Source organism: Eschrichtius robustus, chromosome 1 (genome assembly GCF_028021215.1).
Source record: "Eschrichtius robustus isolate mEscRob2 chromosome 1, mEscRob2.pri, whole genome shotgun sequence".
In the NCBI taxonomy this organism is placed as follows: Eukaryota; Metazoa; Chordata; class Mammalia; order Artiodactyla; family Eschrichtiidae; genus Eschrichtius; species Eschrichtius robustus.
This window is the reverse complement of record NC_090824.1, coordinates 27,938,853-27,961,264: the sequence shown is the minus strand read 5'-3', so window position 1 is coordinate 27,961,264 and position 22,412 is coordinate 27,938,853. Positions and strand designations below refer to the sequence as shown.

At 41.7% G+C, this 22,412-nt stretch overlaps 1 protein-coding gene across 3 annotated transcripts in view; it reads right to left on the bottom strand.

The window, feature by feature from the left end:
* AREL1 (apoptosis resistant E3 ubiquitin protein ligase 1) overlaps window positions 1–22,412 on the bottom strand; it is a 48,433-nt gene that overhangs the window by 11,203 nt on the left and 14,818 nt on the right. The window contains exons 2-15 of one of the 3 annotated variants that reach the window (XM_068542519.1): window positions 18,751–19,071; window positions 14,802–14,862; window positions 13,713–13,939; window positions 12,536–12,773; window positions 8,857–9,026; window positions 8,431–8,611; window positions 7,984–8,231; window positions 6,068–6,145; window positions 5,157–5,298; window positions 4,904–5,025; window positions 3,747–3,822; window positions 3,108–3,217; window positions 1,619–1,798; window positions 1,320–1,445 (exon numbers count right to left, since the gene is read on the bottom strand). In XM_068542519.1, the coding sequence (XP_068398620.1) occupies window positions 1,320–1,445; window positions 1,619–1,798; window positions 3,108–3,217; window positions 3,747–3,822; window positions 4,904–5,025; window positions 5,157–5,298; window positions 6,068–6,145; window positions 7,984–8,231; window positions 8,431–8,611; window positions 8,857–9,026; window positions 12,536–12,773; window positions 13,713–13,939; window positions 14,802–14,817 (1,914 nt within the window). In that variant the 5' untranslated portion in view covers window positions 14,818–14,862; window positions 18,751–19,071. The remainder of the gene's footprint in view (window positions 1–1,319; window positions 1,446–1,618; window positions 1,799–3,107; window positions 3,218–3,746; window positions 3,823–4,903; window positions 5,026–5,156; window positions 5,299–6,067; window positions 6,146–7,983; window positions 8,232–8,430; window positions 8,612–8,856; window positions 9,027–12,535; window positions 12,774–13,712; window positions 13,940–14,801; window positions 14,863–18,750; window positions 19,072–22,412) is intronic. The other 2 variants (XM_068542537.1, XM_068542528.1) reach the window with 2 other exon arrangements.

Below are 22,412 nucleotides of genomic sequence, written 5' to 3'. Positions count from 1 at the left end.
AGTGAAGAAGTCTTTTCAGGTCTCAAAAATTCTAAGATGGGCATAGATGTTCCCTACATTCTTCTATTTCCAATGTGAGTCAATGGAAAAAGCCACGGCTTGATACTTGGAGACTAACTTGCTACAGGATTTCAGTCACTTAGATATTTGGGCTCCCGATTTTTCTATCTGCAAAGAAAAAGCTGAACTGCATGATTCTCAAATAGAATTGGCACACTCTTTCCAATAAATAACTCCTAAGGGAGCTTTGAGGAAGCCCTGAAGCACAGTTTAATGCCACAACCCCAGAAAACCTGTGTACAATGACCATGGTTGTCTTCATAGGTGAGTAGTGAAGGCCTCCATTTAGTTACAAAATCAGATTTTAAGGTTCTGACGACAGCATGGTAGGGACGGAACTCTGCTCCAGAGCAAGGATTCTCAATGGATCTCTAAACGTGTTAAGACTTTTTTTCTGTTACTGTGCACAATTCTGGATATTTTTATTTTATGTGTGTAAGCATTTCTAACTAGTAGCCTAAGTAGTAAATTACTAAGATTTAGTATTCATATTAAATCCATTTAAAATCAGTACTCCCCTAGGCCTGTGGACCCTAATTCAGTATTCCACTGACTCTAGACACCTTGCAGTGCTGGGTCAGGAAGACAGGCTCCGCCCACACACGTGCAAAGGCCGTCAGCTGGGATCCCCACAATGTTCACAAAGGTATCTGATTATCAGCTCAGTGCTATCAGTGATCACAAATTTTCAGTCATCGCTATTTTGCTTTCAATTATTTATGACTGCAACTTTAGCTTCATCGTTACCATTTGATATTATTTAACCTCAGGATGTAAACAAAACCACGTTTTCATCAGAAATACTTTTGGCCATTAATTTTCTAGTAAAAAGTTTAAAAATATATACGCACAGTGTTAAAATAGGAGTCATCTACATCCCTGCCCCTAACGTTAAGAAAGACACTGTCATCCCTTCCAAAGCTGCTTGTGCAGTGACACTTCACTATCACTTAGTTCTTTCTCTACTGGAAAGTAGGAATGGGTGGGATGGATGGGTATACGTGTCTTTGGCTCCACTTAAATAGGCCAAGACCATACAGTGTGGGATGCAATGCCCCAAAGCTATGCTCTCCAATATGGTTGTCATTAGTCACATGTGGTTATTTAGAAATTTAGTTATTTGGTCATACCAGCCACATTCTGGGTGCTCAAAAGCACAAACAGAGAACACTTCCATCATTGCAGAAAGTTATACTAGAGAGCCCTGCTCTAGAGGAGGCTGGGAAATGGGACCCACAGGCTTCAGTTCTCTTTCTCACCTTATCCAATTGACCTGATTTGTTATATTTCTCTTCTGCAAAGACCAGCTCCATCTCACTCATGTCATTGTTGAGGATGAAACAAACTTTAGATTTGTAGAATTCTGGGTCATCTGTTTCAAAGTACTGAGGAAACAGAAAGACACAGAACAGAACATGACTACTCTTACCCAGAAACGAAATTTGTAACTGCTTGGAACCACTTACCCCTTCAACCTTAAGAATAATAAGCTGAGGGTGGAGAGATTCCAGAGTTAATGGCCAGGGGCCTTAGTAGAAAATGCACACCTAAGAGTTACCTTGTAATGCATACGCAGTCCTATGATTTGGGCCAAGAAAGAACGGGTGAAGCGAGCTCGGACCAACTGCTTGTAGGCTCCTCCTAGAGAGGACTCATAGAGACACTTGCCCACCAGGCGCCCTGCAAACTCATACATCTTTAGGCGCAGATGAGCAGGGCGATTAGGGTTGGGATGCACCTGTCAAAGAGAAAGATTAAAAGGCCCTGGGCCATTTTTCTTCAAGCCTAGTTCTGTGAAGATCCTCCCTCCCCAACTCTATCCCAAGGGAGCAAGAATTTCAGTGCTAAGATCAAAGAGCCCATCCAAATGGCATTAGTTGTTTGGTAGCCACCACTGAGTAATTCAAAGTGATTGGAGGGGGCTTCCCTGGTGGCGCAGTGGTTGGGAATCCGCCTGCCAATGCAGGGGACATGGGTTCGAGCCCTAGTCCGGGAAGATCCCACATGCCGCGGAGCACCTAAGCCCATGCGTCACAACTACTGAGCCTGCGCTCTAGAGCCTGCAAGCCACAACTACTGAGCATGTGTGCCACAACTACTGAAGCCCGCATGCCTAGAGCCCATGCTCCACAACAAGAGAAGCCACTGCAATGAGAAGCTCGCGCACTGCAATGAAGAGTAGCCCCCAGTTGCTGCAACTAGAGAAAGCCCGTGCGCAGCAACGAAGACCCAACACAGCCAAAAATAAATAAATAAATTTATTTAAAAAAAAAAAAGTGATTGGAGGATAAAGGGCAAAGATGGACTTACATTAAATTGAAGAATCTTATATTTATTTCATGGTCCCTGGCTGCAAATGGAAGTTAATCACTGGATGATATAATGCCTTTTCCCTAAACCAGAACTTCTTTCAGCCAAAGTCAACTTCTCTACTCCACCTAGTCAAAGATTTTGTACAGGGGCTTCCCTGGTGGCACAGTGGTTAAGAATCCACCTGCCAATGCAGGAGACATGGTTCAAGACCTGGTCCAGGAAGATCCCACATGCCGCGAAGCGACTAAGCCCGTGCACCACAACGACTGTAGAGCCCGTGAGCCACAACTACTGAAGCCTGCGTGCCTAGAGCCCATGCTCTGCAACAAGAGAAGCTACCGCAATGAGAAGCCCACGCACTGCAATGAAGAGTAGTCCCCGCTCTCCACAACTACAGAAAAGCCCGTGCACAGCAACGAAGACCCAACACAGCCAAAAATAAATAAATAAAATAAATTTTAAAAAAAGAGAGAGATCTTGTACAGAGTTCAATTGCTTCAGGTATGTTTTGAGAAAAGTGGCTTAATTATTAAAACACTAAGGAGTAGAATAGCCACTGTATTATAATGCTTTTAAGTTAAATATTCATCTGTCTGCATTTTCTCTTATTTTACAGATGAAATAATGAAGGCAAAGAGGAGGGAGGCAATCTGATTAGTTCAAACTCTTATTAGTCTCTTCATTATAACACAATCCACATTTTCCTCCCACCCACGCGGAAGTCACAGACTCACTAATGCTTGGTTGGTGTCACTGAATCGGGTGAAGAGCTGATTGGTGGTGTCAAATAGTGCTTTGCAGATTAGCTCAAACCATTCCCGGCGAGGTCCTCCCCAGTCCAGAGCTGGAAAGTATAATAAAAATAAAAAGTGACTCTGGCTTACCACCTCTTATCACTTTTGTTCATTTATTCATCATTTTATACTCTCCGATCCTTACTTCCTGCATTCCACCACCTTGGTGTCCCCCATTCCATCCCACCTCAGCTATGGACTTTTATTGAAATCCCCTCTTTCTGTAGGATTAAAAGTATTCTGATCACTAAGCTAATGCCTCCTAGTGTGGGGATACAGATCAGAGATCCTAGGAAACTGACATTTCTCTACAAAGGTTACTTTGCCCTTCTGCTTCAAACTCTCCCTCCAAGTCCCTGTATGTATGTGCTTTACAAGGTCTACCAAGCTATTAGCCAGTAAACGCCACCCTTTTTGTCTTGACTCATGACTTCTTTTTCCCAGGGAAAAAGAAGCTGGGGCAGGGGTGGCGAGTATGTGTAGGGGGGTTGTTTTTGTTTTTTGTGGATGCGGGGTAAGGAGACAAGGAGGAGTGGGAAGGAGAGTTAAAAAAGATGAATATGAAATTTCAAAACTGACCTTCTTCGTCCTGAAAAACCACTTCAAAGTTCTTGCTCCAATCTGAGATGGAGAAATTCCGAGTGGCTTTCAGAGACTGAAAAGCAGTGAAAGAAAAAGAAAGGAAACTGTCAGAACACTGGCCGGTATCTCTTGGGTGTTAAAGACAAAAACACAAGAACATTGCCATTGTCCATGTAATAACCACAAGTACCTGGAGGCAATATATTACTCATAAATAAGCTTTAATACTACCATCTTATATTTAAAATGTAAATATCTCCAGAAGAAATCTAAAATTAAAAAAATAATCTAATTCATATTTACACCATTGCCTTACTGGAAAGTTGAAACTTCTTTTTTTTAATAATCCTCATTTTATTAATGAGAAAACTCTTAAATAAAGAAGTAACAATGGCTCAGATCAGTAAGCTGTCAGCAAGAGAACCAAGGAGTCTTGGTTTTCAGTAAAGGACAGTCTATCCGCTAGACATTTTTAGCCACAAGGCTAGGTTCAGACAGGAAGCCACGCCACAAGGAGAAGGTGGGTTTCCAGCAGCAGCTACCAGAGCTAAACATCACAAACACTTTCTGGACAGGGACCAAGGCCTTCTCATTCTCAAGGACCGTAAGAACTATGCCAGTGTCTATGTAGTGGAGACAGACACACATCAGGTGTTCCTTTTCCATCAGGCCAGAGTGATGACAAAAATCATTTCCTTTTAATCCCACAAGAGCTCTTCTATTCCCGGGATTCAATAACAGGAACTTTCTTCTATAACAACAACTTAACACCTGCCCTTAATGCTTTTAAGTTAAATAGTCATCTGTCTGCATTTTCTCTTCTTATTTTACAGATGAAATAATGAAGGCAAAGAGGAGGGAAGCAATCTGATTAGTTCAAACTAATAGGAGTTCCATGAAATTGTTCAGGAGCTAGTTCAGTCTGATTTTAAAGCCAATGTGTCAACTAGTCTCTCTTTTCAATAACATACCTCCAACAAATCTGCCCCAAATTCAGTATAATCAAATGCATAGAACACTGTCTTTAATACGTTTAAAGAGGAGAGAGATGTGGGTTTCATAAAAAAGATAACCTGCAGAATATAACCAAATGTCACAGAGGTTTCTAGTTGGAAAATTTTGACAACTTTTGACAGGGATGAAACTTTACGCACCGATTCCAACAAGGCATGTCTGCTGACCTTCAGGGTGACTTTGGAATGTGGTCTTTTCATATGTACCTGCCGAAGCTCTCGCTGGAAAAAGTTCACCTTGTCCTGAAAGGTCTCAGAGCCTCCTAAGGAGCAGCAAGATCCATCATGATTACAGCCTCATTATAAGACACCTGTGCAGGCCACCTCTACACCCTCAGGCACCCAGATATCTGGGGTCACTGCCTACCCCGTCAGAATCCCTGTCCAAACTCACCTATGTTTTTATGGAGTGAGCGGATGAACGTGGCCGCTAGGATGTTCCTCTCCTTACAGCTGAGCTCCACAGGAGGCTGAATGCCATCATCCACCACCAGTGTGAGCAGCTTATGGACAGGGTCAGGGCCAAGGTATGAAAACTAACAAAAGGAAAACAAAAAAAAGAAAAGGAGTTAATCTATAAAGCGCTCAAATCCAGCAAAAAACCTTCACATCCCTACCCTCTGCACCGACCAACAAAAACAAGTTAAGCCTGTTTTCCCCAAGTAAGTACCTACCAGGAGTACATCTCCTTGTTTTTCACCTCAGTGCTCTACGATTCAAGATTTTATTTTAAATTACTCGAGTCACAGAGACCACCTTTAGTAAGGATCACAGGCAACACTACAGACTTTCCAACATAAAATATAAGAAGGGTGAAAGCAGGAAGGATATGTCAAATAGCAAATGAGCACCTGAATAGGTTGGGCAAACTGGCTGGAGGAAAATGATTTGCCTTTAGATTCCAAAACCTCAGAAGAGTTTTAAAAAAACCCCACTTTAAAAAAATTTTTTTAATTTTTTTAATAGATGAGACTACTGGTGCTAAAAGAGCTATCTTTGGCATGTTGGGAAGCCAAGCTCAGGTCAGAGTTACCAGCACCCTCTCCATTAACTTAGTCTTAGGGGCAAAAGATAACTGTTGAAGTATTCTGACTTGCTACCAACGGCTGTTTCTGTAGGCACGTGTCCTCCTAGAACTACATCCTTCATGAGGAGGTAACAACTCCTTCTTTATTTGGCAATAAATCCTGTGTGCACAATGAGAACTTCCAGAAACACCAAAAGTCCTTCTAGGAAAAAAGAAAAGGTTGAGATGTTGGAGGCTGAAGCCTGCTCTACATGAACCGGATGTAAGGTTCAACTTACTTTTGTTCCTGGGCACACTCGGAAGGTATAAAGGCGCCAGGGAATGATTTTCAGGTAGAACTCCTTCACTGAGAATTGCTGGAGGACCAACATATAGAAAATGAAGTGAATGATAAATAAAGAGGTTCTATTTGGGTATAGTAATTCAAATATCAGTCCCCATCTACATTTCTCATGATAACCCTTTTCCTCTCTGAACAAGGAAGATAATTTAGGACTGAAATCAAATAGAAAACATCAACTCTATCTTAAAATAGGCAAATTTAAAGTATTACTCTCACCATGCAATTTCACACAGATATTTCATAATCTTAATACTCAAGTCTGACTACCATTTCCAAATATCTGAGATCAGGTTTTCACTTTACAAGTAGAGAACATTTCACTTAGAGACAATCAAAATCTTCTGCTTAGCCAGATGCTGCTCAGAGAGACTTCTTCCAAGTCAGTGGACAGGGAACACCAGTGGCCCATGCCCACTGCTTTATCTCTATTTGAATGGCACCAAAGATTTGCTGGGGAAGAGGGGGTGGGGGATGCGAGGAGTCTCATACAAAAAAGTTCATAAAAATCCTTTATGTAAGAATAAAAAGAGGTCTGTTGCCATTTACAATAAAAGAAAAGACAATGCAATAACTTTTCAATCTAAAAAAACCCCTGTGGGGCTTCCCTGGTGGGGCAGTGGTTAAGAATATGCCTGCCAATGCAGGGGACGCGGGTTCAAGCCCTGGTCCGGGAAGATCCCACATGCCGCAGAGCAACTAAGCCCGTGCGCCACAACTACTGAGCCTGTGCTCTAGAGCCTGCGAGCCACAACTACTAAGCCCGCGTGCCACACTACTGAAGCCTGTACACCTAGAGCTCGTGCTCCGCCACAAAGAGAGTAGCCCCCGCTCGCCACAACTAGAGGAAACCCCTGTGCGGCAACGAAGACCCAAAACAGCCAAAAATAAATAAATAAAATAAATAAATTTTTTAAAATATTGAAAAATAAATAAATAAATAAAAAATTAAAAAACCCTGCTATCTGAACATGTAGTAGGTCAGACTTTTTTCTTGATTTTTAAAGACCTCTTCATTAAAGAAAATTTCAAACACATACTAAAGAAGAGAAAACAGTACAATGAAGTCATCACCAGCTTCAACAATTATCAGGTCACAGCCAATCTTGTTTTATCTCTACCTCACCATTTCCCTCTCTGCCATTCCCCCAGGCCAAATTAAGGCTAGATTTTTAAATGATGAATAGTACATAGTGAAGTGTTCTAAAGTAGAACAGAATTAGAACTCAGTTTTGGTTATGCAATTAAAGGAATGTAATGGGATGTTTCAAGAGTCTCATTTTTCTGAGGTTTGTATGAATAAGCAAAATACAAATACTAAAAAAGAAAACCCCTAAGACAAAGCGCCTCTTAGCTCAGGGGCCTTGGGAAGTTCACCTCCTTGTCTCTGCCAAAATTTCTCTATTCCAATCCTGTACCCGGATCATGACATCTGTTGTGGTTTCACAAATCACAGAATGAAAGATCAAATTGTTCTGAAACAGTACAAGGGCCCAACAGTAATTTTTACACTAGTGAGAAATTGTTAATGGTTAAAAGTAGCTTTCTTTAAAACTCTGAGAGCCATGCCTTGAAAAATCTTCCCAGAAGCAATCAAACAGCAGAACGCCACAGGAGCTCTAAAGTCCCAAGGCACAGACTCTCTAGACAGAGATGTTATCCAGCCAAACCAGACATGGGCAACAAGAGAGGAGGCACGGCCTTCTGCTCAACTTGAAGCAGCCTCCTCAGTATCCCTGAACCCCGACAAGGAAATGATCTCTCTCTGATTCTCAGACTGTTGCTTTGTGGATTTTGTAACCAAATACCAATTACAAGCAGGCTCGGGCAGGGGGCAAGAATGGGAGTTCCAACCTTTGGTGACACGTAGCAGTACACCTTCTTCGGTTTCTTCACCTTCTCAGGGGTGTGACACTCAGAGGGTGAGTCTTCATCTTCCTCCTCCAGAGCCGTGGAGGGCCGGCGCTGGGCAGAGCTTGTGTGCATGGGCGGGAGGTGCCACGGCGTGCTGGTGCAGTTGGCAGCATTATACAGATAAGCTTCAAAGTAAATGCTCACTCCTGAGGTGGACACATTGCGTTCGACAATATTCCTCTCATTCTCTGAAGTATAACAAGGAATAAGGTTTAAAGTGCAAGACAGGGGAGAAAGTTACCTATCACTAGACCTTTAGTCCACAGGGCTCTAAACCAAGTTTGGCTCAAATATCTAATATTTGTGGGGTTGGTCAGAAGAGTGCAGACGTGCAAAGAACAAGTGGCCTGAGAAGAGGACTAAATCACAGCTCTTCTCTCAACTCACCACTTAGGACAATAATGTCAAATTCGCCATTATTGATTGGCTGGTTTTGGTATGAAATGCAGGCATGGAAGCAGCCTCGAGAATGCAGGGTGAGCCGCAAGAACACCTGGCAGGTCTGCCGGTTGGATGTCACTGACTTCTCGAATGAGACACCAGCGCTCTCTTCTTCCGGAGGACCGAGCTACAGGAGGAAAACAAAGCATCGCCAACCACACATAATTTTCCCTGTTTGCACAGTAATTTACTCTTTACAAAGAACTTTCCTATCTACGAGCTAATCGAAGTCTCACAGTTACTAATGAGATAGGTATTGTCAGATGAAGGAAGGCAGGCACAACAGTCAGGGAGAAGGAGATGGACGGAAGTGAACTAGAAGGGTGAGAGTGACAGGTGGGAGCACGCAGGGCAAGATGGGAGCCTGCTTACCTCATGAATGGACAGACTGTAATTGTGCTCATCTCTCAAGGATGTGGAAGTGTTGGTAGGGTTGTCATACTCATCTCGGGGCACTATTTGAAGAGTGTGTGGCTGCCCACAGGTCAACACGAGAGTAGAAAAATGGCACACGATTTTGGTCTTGGAAGGAACCACCATTCCTGGAACAAAGACAATGGAACATAACGTCAGAGAGGTGATTTTTAGGGCACAAAGATCTACCCAGTCAGTGAGTCCTAGAAAGCTGGGTGCCTGCCCAGTTCCTAGGGATAAACAATACCATTATGAGGCAGAGAGAAAGAAGAAGACAAAGAGATTAATTCAAATGAACTTTTGGGAACTCATTTTTACAAACTCCTAACCACTGCAAGCACTAAACAAAATGACAGAAAAACTTGGAGAAAACAGAACTGAGAGTTATAGATATAGTACCTAGAACCCCCCTGGGAACCTACAAGTGAAGCAGGCCTTAAAAATAAGTGAATAATTGCAAAATAAACAAACAAACTCGAAATACTTAGGTGCAAATCTAACAAAACACGTATAAGACTTGTATGTTGAAAACTACAAAACGCTGATTAAAGAAATAAATTCAGGACTTCCCTGGTGGCGTAGTGGTTAAGAATTCGCCTGCCAATGCAGGGGACATGGGTTCAAGCCCTGGTCTGGGAAGATCCCACATGCTGCGGAGCAACTAAGCCCACGCACCACAGCTACTGAGCCGGTGCTCTAGAGCCTGCGAGCCACAACTACTGAGCCCATATGCCACAACTACTGAAGCTCGCATGCCTAGAGCCCATGCTCCACAACAAGAGAAGCCACCGCAATGAGAAGCCTGCACACTGCAACGAAGAGTAGCCCCCGCTCGCCACAGCTAGAGAAAGCCCGCGTGCAGCAATGAAGACCCTATGCAGCCAAAAATAAATAAATAAAATTAATTAATTAAAAAAAAAAATTCAGATGCATACCATGTTTATGAATTCGAAGACTCAACATAGCAAAGATGTCAATTCTTCCCAAATGCTATATAATTTTAACACAATTCTTAATAAAATCTCAGCAAGATTTTTTGGTAGATTTAGACAGTATTATTCTAAAATTTATATGGAAAGGCAAAGGATCTAGAATAGCTAAAACAATTATAAAAAAGAAGAGTAAAGTGGAAAGAGTCAGTTTATTCAATTTCAAGACTTATTACATAGCTGTGTAATTAAGATTCTGGTATTGGTGGAGGGACAAGACACACAGATCAATGGTATAGAACAGAGAACCCACAAATAGATCCCCACAAATATGCCCAACTGATCCCTGACAAAGGTGCAAAAGCAATGCAATAGGGGAAAGCTAGCCTTTTCAACAAAAGATGCTGGAGCAACTGGACATCTATAAGAAAAAAAAAATCTTGACCTAGTATACAAAAGGTCAAAGGTCAAAATCTTGACCTAATTAACTAAAAATGGATCACGACCTTAAATATTAAATGTAAAACTATGAAACTTTTAGAAAAAAACCATAGGAGAATATCCTTGGAATCTAGGACTAGTCAAAGAGTTCTCAGATACCAAAAGCATGATCCATAAAAGGAAAACAATAAATTGACTTCATCAAAATTAAAAAGTCTTGCTCTGTGAAAGACCCTGTTAAGGCGATGAAAAGGGAAGCTAAAGATTGAGAGAAAATATTTGCAAACCACATTTCTAACAAAGGACTTAAAGAACTCTCAAAAGTCAACAGTAAAAAACAAAAAATACATTTAGAAAATGGGTGAAAGACATGAAAAGACATTTCATCGAAAAGGGCACACAGAGGGCAAATAAGCATATAAAAAGATGTTCAACATTGTTAACCACTAGGGATATGCAAATTAAAACCACCATTTATAATGGCCCAAAATTGGAAACAACCCAGATGTTCTTCAACTGGTGAATGGTTAAACAAAGTATGGTATATTCACACCAAGCAATACTACCCAGCTATAAAAAGGAACCAACTACTGATATACTCAATCTGGATGAATCTCCAGAGAAATATGCTGAGTGAAAAAAAGGTATGTTAACCAAAAGGTTACACACTGTTATGATCCCATTTATATAATATTTTTGAAATGGCAAAATTACAGAAATGGAGAACAGATAAGTGGGCTGCCATGAGTTAAAAAACAGTGGGTGAGGGAGGGAAAAGGGGTGTGGCTGTCAAAAGGCAACATGAAGGATCTTTGTGGTGATGGAAATGTTCTGTGTCTTGACTGTATCCATGTCAGTACCCTGGCTGTGATACTGGACTTTAGTTCTGTAAGATGTCACCACTGGGAAAAGTGGGTCAAGGTACAGAGCATCCCTCTGTATTATCTCTTACAACTGTAGGAGAATCTACAATCATGTCAAAGTAAATAGTTCAATTTTAGTTTAAAAAGAAAAGGGCTGGTACACATTATAAGGATATGAACTGTTCTCCACTGACGGCAAGGAGGCAAGGTGATGCTAATTCGTGAGAAAGGAGTCTGTGAGTGAGTCACTGAAGCAAAGGAGGAAATACCTGGAGAGGGAGAAGGCTTGGGAGCCACCTTGTCCGGAGGCTTCCTCTGTTATAAGAGAAAGAAAACTGAGGACCTTTTAAGCAAACATATGCAAATCTTCTCAAGACCCCTCTTGTTATGGTTTGACTCCCAAAGTGGACAACAACCTGGCCAGTATCTAATGACACCGTCAAAAGGAAGCCAAGGCAGGGCAAACAGGACAGCCAGGGTCTCAGCACGCTAAACGGTATGTTGCAGAACCAGGAGTCAGAGGTTATACTTTTAGGCTTTAAAGCACATGAACATCTATTATCTGGCACAAAGGACACAAGGGGGTAAAAAAAGTTGAGGTAGAGGCCTCAATTCTTAAGATGCTAGAAGCTTGGGCAGGCACTCTTCAGTAAGAAGTAAAACACATACTGGCAGCAAGGGTAGGATTAGGGTCAAGGTGCTTTTACTTGAAAAGGTTTCAAAAATCAGAAGACTACCTTTGGTCTATTCTGGCACCCTTACCCCTTAAGAACTTACCCGGCTGATAAAACAGCAATTCCACTCCTAGAGAAATGAAAACATATGTGCACACAAAAACTGTACACAAATGTTCACATCAGCATTATTTATGGTAGTCAAAAGCGAAAACGACCCAAATGTCCATCAACTGATGAATGGATAAATAAAATGTGGTATATCCATATAATGCAATATTATTTAGCAATAAAAGAAATGAGGTACTGATTCATGCTATAGCATGGACAAACCTCAAAAGCATTATGCTAAGTGAAACAAGCCAGTCACAAACGGCCACATATGCAATGATCACACTTTTATGCGATGTAAATGGTAGAGTAGTACCCAGAGAATGCAAATCCACAGAGGCAGATCAGCATTACCTAGGGCTAAGGGATTTGGGGAAAATACGGAGTAACCTGGGTACAGGGTGATGGGGTAATGAAAATGCTCTAAAATTGACTGTGGTGATGGTTATACAAGTCTACAAATTTTTAAAACCACTAAATTGTGTATTTTAAATGAATGAATTATATAGCATGTGAATTAAATCTCAACAAAGGCACTGTTTAAGAAAAGAAGAAGAAAAAAGGAAAAGAGAAAGGAAGGAAGGAATGGAGGGAGAGAAAGAAAGAAAAAACAACCTACCAGGCTGAAAAATCTTGTAGTAGGGACTATAGGCCACGTTTAATCCACCAAGCTTCACGGAGATTTCGTACCGCCCAGCCCTGCGCACAGTGAAGGCCACCTTGACCACGTTGGAACTGGGTTCCTGGAGGACTTCCTGGGTCACTGGAATTTCCACTGCTAGCTCAACATGAGAGATGTGAACTCTTAGTCCTACAGGCCGATGTGCAGGAAAGGGCTGCCCGTTCTTATAGAATAACTGCAGTGGGGAGAAGAGGGACACCCATTATTGAGCAGGGGGAGAAAATCATTTCCTGTGTTACTTGAGACAGTGTGGGGAGGGAGGAGGTGACTGGTAAATCCCTGTATCCACCCACTCCTACAGTCCTGCTCACACAAGAAGGAACAAATTCTCTCAATGCTTCAAAGAAAACCATTAAGTCACGAACAAATTCTTAATGTATTCTGAGGAAAGGGGTAAAATACGCCACTGAGTCCATTTCAACTTGACACTTCGGAACCACAGATGCTGCCTACCCTGTCTTACTTGCAATTTTTTATTATATTATCACTGCTAACCCAAACGTAAAGGTAAGTCAGTGGGTACCACTGGCACTGAGTGAACAAAAGCACTAGGCAGGGCTAGTGGGCTTCAGACTATGGAGCTAAGCACAAGGCTGCAGTGGAGAAGTCATTGCAGCGGGCAGCAAACTTTCTGCAGAGGGCCAGAGAGTAATGCTGTCGGTTTGCGGGTCATACACAGTAAGTTACTCAACTGTGGTTAACTCCTCAAACGTGAAAGCATCCATAGGCAGTACAGGAAGATGAATGGGTGTGGCTGTGTTCCAAAAAGTCTGTATTTATAGAAGCAGGAAGTGGGCCTGATTTGGCCCTTGGGCCATGGTTTGCCAACCCCTAATCTGTAACACCTACTCTTTTCAGTAGTATTTTTCTCATTTTGAAAATGTAACATTAAGCTTTATACTTCTTCCAAGCTAAGCACCTATTAAACCAAAATGATAGAGAAATGTGTGACTCTTCAGCTGTCAACAATTCCCAAGTTCCTGGGGGGTGGGGGTGGGGAGGTGTTGGAGAACATGAACGTTTCAGGCCAGCACCACCAACAGACTGAACTGGATTCTGGAAGGCAACTGACTCAGAAACCCCAGTGGGTACGGAGACAGAAACATTCCCTTACATGCACTCGGAAGGCCATGCTGTGGCCCACCTCATAGGGGTCCTTCCAATCCCAGGAGACTTTGCAAGACCGGGGATCCAGGTAATTTCCCCGCACGTAGTCATATATAGTCCGGTCCCCTCGGCGTTCTCGGTCCTCATTCTGGAGGAAGCTGACTACACGTGCGGCAAGCTCAAAGAGGAACTTAATTGTGAAGAAGAATGCAACCACAGACACTGTGACGCCACCTATGTAAAATAGAGAACACACACACCACCCGCCAGTTACACACTACAGCGTCTCACTGTGGAACAGGCCAGTCATCTGTCAAGCAAGAATTCCAAAGACACCCTCTACTGGGTCACTACCTCTGTGGGTGAAGAGAGGAACTTCCATACCAGGGTCAGAAACTACGGTCCTCGGACCAAATCCCACCCACTGCCTGTTTTTGTAAATAAAATTCTACTGAAACACAGCCCCACCCACTTATTTACTGTTGTCTAGGGCTGCTTTTGCCCTAAAGCCGCAGACTTCAGTAGTTGTGACAGAGACTGTATGGCCTGGGAAGCTGAAAATATTTACTCTTTGGTCCTTTACAGAAAAAGGTTACCAACCCTTGTTCTACACCATGGTCCACATACGATGCCTACCCCCAACCTCCCTTCACATACTGCGTCCTGACATAGTAAAAAGAATGCGCACTCTACTCTCTCCATTTGGAAGCCTTCCCCTTCCTTGTCCACTTGGCAAAAGCCCTCCCTAATCCCTGCCACAGTTAGGGTTTCCTTCTTCTGGGCTCCCTCAAACTCCCGTGCATTCATTCATCTATTATAACTTTTCTCCCCCTTCATGTTATGAACTCCATGGAGGCAGATTTTTGCCTTATTCGACTTTGACTCGACAGGAAACAGCGTCTGGCACTGGCCATAATTACTCAATAAATATTTCCCAAATGAATGAATTCCACTGCCAACTCTGTGAAGGTACATTCTAGCATGCCTGGAAATATTTCTAAGTCTATTTTCAAGGAGAAAGGGGGAGGTAAGGAGGCAAAAAATGATATAAGCAACCCTAACAAAGAAATAATAGAGAGCTCTTTCTATAACGTACCAATAACGTAAAACATCAGGTCCCTTCAATGCCAACAGACAGCCGAGGATCACAGCTGCAGCTGCAAAAGAAAACTTGTTTAGTTTTTCCTCTAACTCTTCCTTACAGCTGTCTCAGAGAGAGACAAAGCAGAGCATGTGGCTTGAGCCTACCATCTCCAGCCTTACTATCCCTGCTCTCTCTCTAGCTTGACAGGTGCCCTACAACATTTCAGAGAAAGAGAGACCATCATTCCCCCTAAAGACTTCCAATCTACCGACCACGTTAGGAATACCACAAACAGCCACTTCTAATTACAAAATGTAATAGCATGGCTTTCATCTTCTTGGATCCAGGGCCCCAAGACAGTTTACCTCCCCCATGCAAAGTGGTACTAATTAACACAGGCAAGGAAGATAATGGAGTCACTTTCCCCTTATGTTTGCCTTCTGGAAGTAATTCATCTAAGTAGAAATAGTTATATAAAATGTTTAAAAGGATTATTATCATCATGTTGGCATTATGTAATTAAAATGAACTCTGGGTCATCCCAATAATAAGCAATGGCCACGTAAGAGAAACCATTTTATTTTGCTGTTACCAATCAGACAAACTAATGGGCCCTGTGGAAGATGAGCTCAGCAGAAAGGCCAAGGAGAGGAAGGAAGCAAAGGAGGAGACTGTCCTTCTCATCCTAAGTGATGCCTGCCAAGGTCAGAACAATTCAAACAGGGGCCAGAGTCTGAGGGGAAACTTTCATTGTTATTAGACTTATCTCCAGAATAAGACTTCAATCTTATTACTCATTTGAACCACCCACAGTACTGCCAAGGAAAAATGCAATGCACACTGACATTCCTATCTTATCACTGAGTTTTGACCTTAACATAGACTGTACATGCTCTCCAATCCACAATGCACTAAATTCATTCTTTCTTTTCAAGTCAATATATATTAAGGTTATCAATGTTATCTAAACCCAGCACCTTTTATCAGCACTAATATATAACGTAGAGACAAGACAGCTGAAAATTTCTATGCTCAGATTTGGGAGGGACCAAAACAACTTTTTTTTTTTTTCTAACCAAGTGTGCTTTTATGTCTAATTATGCTGGGAAAATTTAAGAGAAAGAGTGACCAAAAATGGCCATTAGATCCTTTGATAACAATATATCCAATGGAATCCATAGGGAGTAGGTAATTTGAGGAATGACCATGTCAAGTTTCATAGAAATCCCTATTTAGACTGGTGTCCAAAGTCCTACCAGAAAAGAAATCCACACAGGGAACATTAGCACTGTCAATACACATGAATTAAGCTGCTCTCCAAAGGGCCTATTACAGAGGACAATATACTAACTCAATATCTGAGATCACAACTAGTGAGCCTCCTTCCCAAACAAGAATCTCATCTCCTGGGACCCTATGCTGAAAAGCTGCTATCATCTCTCAAAAAGCAACTGTCTGTGCCTTATAGGATATACTAGGTGACTTGGTGGAACCAAAACCAGCAGTTTAGCTGTCTTAAATACTCCCTCAGTTGGACATCATTCAATCTGACCCTGGACGTGAACATTTAGCCCTCAGCAAAGTCACAGCACTCAGTAGAAAATGAAGTATATGTAGGTGATGTTACAGACTTGTGGTCTTAAGTCTCTTACTCCTTAGAGGAATAGAGCAATGCTAAATTTATGGCACACATCATGAGGGCTGGGAAACTTCCTATGTACTGTCTCTGACAACCACAACAGCCTTTTCTGTGAGAGGCAGCTGACAAGCAGTAAGTCAGAGCCTGGAGACCAGTTCCAGGGCTGCAACTGTGTGACCTGTCTAAGCTTCAGAATTCTCATTGCCGTAAAAAGAGATGTAGTTTAATAATTTCTATGACACCATCTCCTTTAGTGTGATAGGACTTCAATATAGCTCTCCGTGGCCATCAAGACTCTCAAATCAAACAGTAGAGCAAAGAGAATAATATAGAGGATGAGGGCATGACTAGACTAGAGCTAGACTACCTGGGTTCAAATCCGTTCTCTGCCACTCACAGGGTAATCACGGACAACTTATTTAATCTCTCTATAATCTGCCAGTTTCCCTATCCATCAAATGGGGCTAATATCTGGGTGTACCTCACTGGGGTGTTGTGAGGATGAAAAGAACTAACACATGTAAACAGCCTAGAATGGTGCCTGGCACACAGTGAGTTCTCAGTTTTAATTATTATTATAATTATTATCAATAGTAGTAGCAGCATCACTACTCCTTTGTTTCAGAGCCAGTAAGAAACTGAGGGTCCACACTTCATTCAATGAGAAATGCATCAGAACTACAAAAGGCAAGGCTTCTCTTACCATACTTAAAATCTCTGCCTATGTGGGAGTTCTTTAAACTTTTCTAATTTTATGTCTGAAAATTTTTATAATGAAGAGTTAAAAAATTAATACTAAAATAACTCATCCAATAAATACTGAGTACCTACGTAATATGCCAGATACTGGGGGAACGGTGTGGAACAGCCATAGTCTTGTCCTCATGGCTGATAATAATGAACTTGACCTTGTTAAGTCCTTGTCCATTTTTTCCCCCATTCACTTGTCACTCAACCAAATCATCACCACTGATCTAGATCACCTAGACCTTTTCCAAAAGGTCAAGTCTACATTTCTACTCCAATTCCCTTTATTATTTAAAACTCAGCATACCAATTATTACTTTTTTCCAAACTCTCCTCTCTTCTCTGTGAAGCCTCCTTGTGATCAGGGAGTTAGCTCTGTCAATTCATCACTCATTGATGTGACCTTTATAAACTGTCCCACTTCTCTACAATACCTCTCAAAAAAACTCCCCAACAATACTTACCCATCTCTCAATTTTACCCATGGTCACATTCTAAACTTGCCTTCCTTCTGCATTTTCCTCCTTTCTGGATGCTGTCACAAAGCTTCCATGCCTTTGTCTTTGAGTACAGGGTTTCCTTTTAGGGTGACCCCTCAAATCACTTTTATTCCAGATTCACCTCCTCTGTAGGCATTTTCTGCCCTCTTACTGTACCTGTCGTGCCCTCTCTGCCCTGTCTCTGCTCCCACCCCACCTCATAGTAGTAAACCCATAACTTACAACCCCCTTATTGAGCCACTTACCACAGGCCAAACAATGTACTAGGTGTTTTACATGTTAGCCCAAGTAATTGTCACCAATACAACTTGGTAAATAAGCATTATTATTCTTATTTTAGAGACTTGAAAATAAAAACCCTAGGCTTAGAAAAGTTGACTTGCTGAACATCTCCCAGCAGGTTAAGTGACTCTGAAGCCCAGTGTTCTTAACCTCATATAACAGTGAACCATGAAAAAGAGTGGAATCATAGGGATAGTGAAGTATTTGGGAAGAGAAAAGATTTAAGAAACCGGTAAAAGAAAGTATGAAAAGCATTACCCAATCTTACTGAGGATAAAATTAGAAAGACAAATGCTTACGGCCCCTTTTTAAATCTTTTGAAATAAAAATAAAGCGTTACAAAGGAAACTGGAATGCAGTACCAATTATCTAATGCAGAAATATCACTTGCTTACTAAAAGATCCTGGGCAAGTTGCTTAATACTACAGAACTTTGGCTCACATTACCTACAAAAAAGGGAAAGGGGAAATGTCTCAAGGGAATGTTAGAAAGTTGATTGACATACATATTCTAAAACTCTTTGCCTTTTTTATTTTTTAGTAAAAGATTTATAATTACAATATCAAATAAATTTTAGCCCTAACATTGAAGATTGGTTGTAAAAAAGTCTATTCCCAGAAATGAAGAATTGATTTCTTCATATTCAAATTTGCCCTGCTGGGAGCAAAGTCAATTCTAACTGCAACTGTGCACGTCAATGCTATCCCCTGCTGAGAGGGCTTAGAAACTGGTCACTGAGTCCATGTTCTACATCCCAATAATAAGTAAATCTTAACTAGTCTGTCACCTTACCTTTAAACGAGGGCCCATGTTCTGAGAACCAAGGGGAGCACACCTATTCACCAAAGCAGGTAACTTTTGGCCACTTTCACCTTGTCTTCCAACTTCCACATGAAAGAAAACAGCTGCAGGGTCAAGAGAAAGTGTCTGTCCATCAGACCTTCAGCGAGGGTGTGTCACAGAAGCAGAGGGTCAATGTTTCTGGAATGAACTGCATGAATTCCACGGTGGAGAAATATAATCCCAAAATATAACATCCCTGGACTTCTGTCTAGTGCAGGGTGCAATTGGCTGCCAAAGGGTGCATCTGTTCTGCTGTCTCGGGATCCTACGCTACAAAGAAAAAAAGAGTCAGTGGAATAGGTTTTTATCTCTCAAAGAGAACACCCAGAAAACAACAAAGAAGAGGTATAGAATAGACAATGGAAACCCTGTGGCACTAAAAATAACCAAGGGCAGGTAATCTCTGACCAAGTTTTCCCAATTAAAAGTCCGCAAGAAAAGCCAAGTGGTGATCTCATGGGCTTAGCTGTGTCACTCCCCAGAAGGGAGCTCCAGCACTTCAGTGGATTGCAACCCTTCAGTCGATGCAGAGTAGAGCACAGATTTAGAGTGAGCCTCGTCACAACCACACACCCAGTTTCACTTTAACGGGGCTGGGAACAAGGTGAAGAGAAATGAAAGGAGAGCACAGGCGGGGCTGGGCTGCAGAGGGCCTTGTATGCCCTGATAAGGAATCAAGGTAATACTCAGCTGGGAAGGGGAAACCACCAAAGGGCTTTAAAACCCAATCAATCAGCCTATGCAGTCTGCTCCCTTTGTGCCCATGTATGCATTTCCAAGACAGGGTTAAACAATGCTGACTTTATCTTTAAAACAGTAAAATTTGCTACTGTGAGTAAGCGGAAAATTTTTGTGAACATTCAAGATAAAGTCACTGAGTAACAAAGTTCGGTAAAGTCAGTCTGTAACTCAAAGATATTCATGAACTCAGTGTAGCAGAAAGGGGATTCTGGCAAGAACAGCCGCCATAGAACACATGAGAAGAAACTACTGATCACTAAATGAAAAGAGACAGTCCCTTTCCACATGGCAGGAACTGTTCTCAGTGCTTCATATGTATTAACTCACAACCCTAAGACACAGATACAATTATCCCTATTCTACAGATGAGGAAACTGAGGCATTTTCTCAAGGTACTTTCTCAAGATTACGCACAGTACATAGTAGAGTTGAGTCAAACCCAGACAACCTGGACTCAGACTCCATGCTTCTGTTGACCACTCTACTGCCTCTCTATCGTGGGAGACCAAAAAAGAAAACACAAAATGCTAACAAGACCAGAAAAACAGAATGGGTGAAAGCCACCAGATCAAACAAGTTGTCAAACTTTTATAATTAAAAATAAATAAGTATGTGTAATTATTTTAAAATATGGTGATAGACTTGCCAAGTACATCAGCCAAAACCTGGGTCAACTAGCAATCGGAACCAGTTTAAAGGAGTCACAAACAAGAGAAGAACTGCATAAACTATAAGAGATCCATTAGAATGCTATATAAGCATTAAAAAAATTACACTTTAAAGGAATATCACAGTGAATCACTCACAAATAAAATGTTAAATGAAAAAGCAAGCACAAAATTATTTACATATCATGAGTCCAATTTTTAAAATATTATTATTACATAAAGAAGACTGGAAGGAGCAACATAAAAATGTGCTCATCTCTAGGTGTTTTGAATTATAGACATTTTTATTTTCTACCTGTACCTTTTAGTATTTTCCAAATTCTTTTTTTTTGCTGTGCCACACGGCATACAGGATGGATCGAACCTGTGCCCCCTGCAGTGGAAGCGCAGAGTCTTAACCACTGGACCACCAGGGAAGTCCCCCAAATTCTTAATGATGCAGGAACACATAAAAAGTTTCTAAATACTCTTTTTTTTCTCCCTAAAAAGGCAAGTTACCCTTTTTTTTTCAAATAAGCTAACAATATTTTTGTTTGTTTGTTTATTTATTTACTTAGCCTGCGCTGGGTCTTCGTTGCTGTGCGCAGGCTTTCTCTAGTTGAGGTGAGCGGGGGCTACTCTTTGTTGTGGTGCACAGGCTTCTCATTGCGGTGGCTTCTCTTGCTGCAGAGCACAGGCCCAGGTGCGAGGGCTTCGGTAGTTGTGTCACATGGGCTCCATAGTTGTGGCTCTCGGCTCTAGAGCACAGGCTCAGTAGTTGTGGCGCACGGGCTTAGTTGCTCTGCGGCATGTGAGATCTTCCGGACCAGGGATTGAACCCGTGTCCCTGCATTGGCAGGCGGATTCTTTTTTTTTTTTTTTTTAAATAGTAGGGTTTTTATTTATTTATTTATTTATTTATTTATTTATTGATGGCTGTGTTGGGTCTTCGTTTCTGTGCGAGGGCTTTCTCTAGTTGCGACAAGTGGGGGCCACTCTTCATCGCGGTGCGCGGGCCTCTCACTATCGTGGCCTCTCTTGTTGCGGAGCACAGGCTCCAGACGCGCAGGCTCAGTAGTTGTGGCGCACGGGCCTAGTCACTCCACGGCATGTGGGATCTTCCCAGACCAGGGCTCGAACCCGTGTCCCCTGCATTGGCAGGCAGATTCTCAACCACTGCGCCACCAGGGAAGCCCGGCAGGCGGATTCTTAACCACTGCGCCACCAGGGAAGTCCTCAGAGTCCATACTTTTACAAGCTCCCCAGGTGATTCTTATGCATGTTAGAGTTCAGGAAACATGGTCTAGACTCTAGAGCAGTCAGCTGAGAAGGGACAATATTCTGCATCTCTAACAGGTTCACAGGTAATGTTGATGCTGCTGGTCTGCAGACCATGCTTTCAGGAGCAAGGGTCTATTGCAGAAGGAGTTGGCAAACTGCAGCCTGCAGGCCAAATCCAGACAGCTACCGGTTTTTGTTTAAAAAAAAAAAGTTTTTTAAAAGAAGAATAAACACAGCCAAGTTTGTTCGTTTACATTTTGTCTTTGACTGCCTTTGAACTACAACACAGAGTTGAGTAGTTGCAGCAGAGATGTATGGCCTACAAAGCTTTCCTATCTGACCATCTACAAAAAAAAGTTTACCAATCTCTGGTATAGATGACTTAGTCTTAAAGGTACATAAATGTGTTGTATAAATGAATTCATTTTTATATATCAAAAAAGCATAAAAATCACTTTCTTCTAGTTCTACTACCCCTTCTTAGGAAAAGGGCTATAAAACTGGCAACATTATGCAAATGTTTCTCCTGGCTAATTTCAACCGTTATTTAAAAGTTTTATGCCTTCCATACCCCAAATAGGAATTTTATACAATCATTTCCCAAAGTACGCGTTTCATACAATCATGCTTGGATTTCATCAAGGCTATAGTACCTCAGGGACCAAATACTGTATCTGGGTTTCTAAAATTACTACAATACATACTGAGTCTCTACTTTTACAGTGCTATTCTAAAAAGCTGTGACCTACTGTATAGCACAGGGAACTCTACTCAGTACTCTGTAATGACCTATATGGGAAAAGAATCTAAAAAAGAGTGGATATATGTATATGTATAACTGATTCACTTTGCTGTACAGTAGAAACCAACACAACATTGTAAATCAACTATACTCCAATAAAAAATTAATTAAAAAAAGAAAACTATGTGAAAGTCCACTTC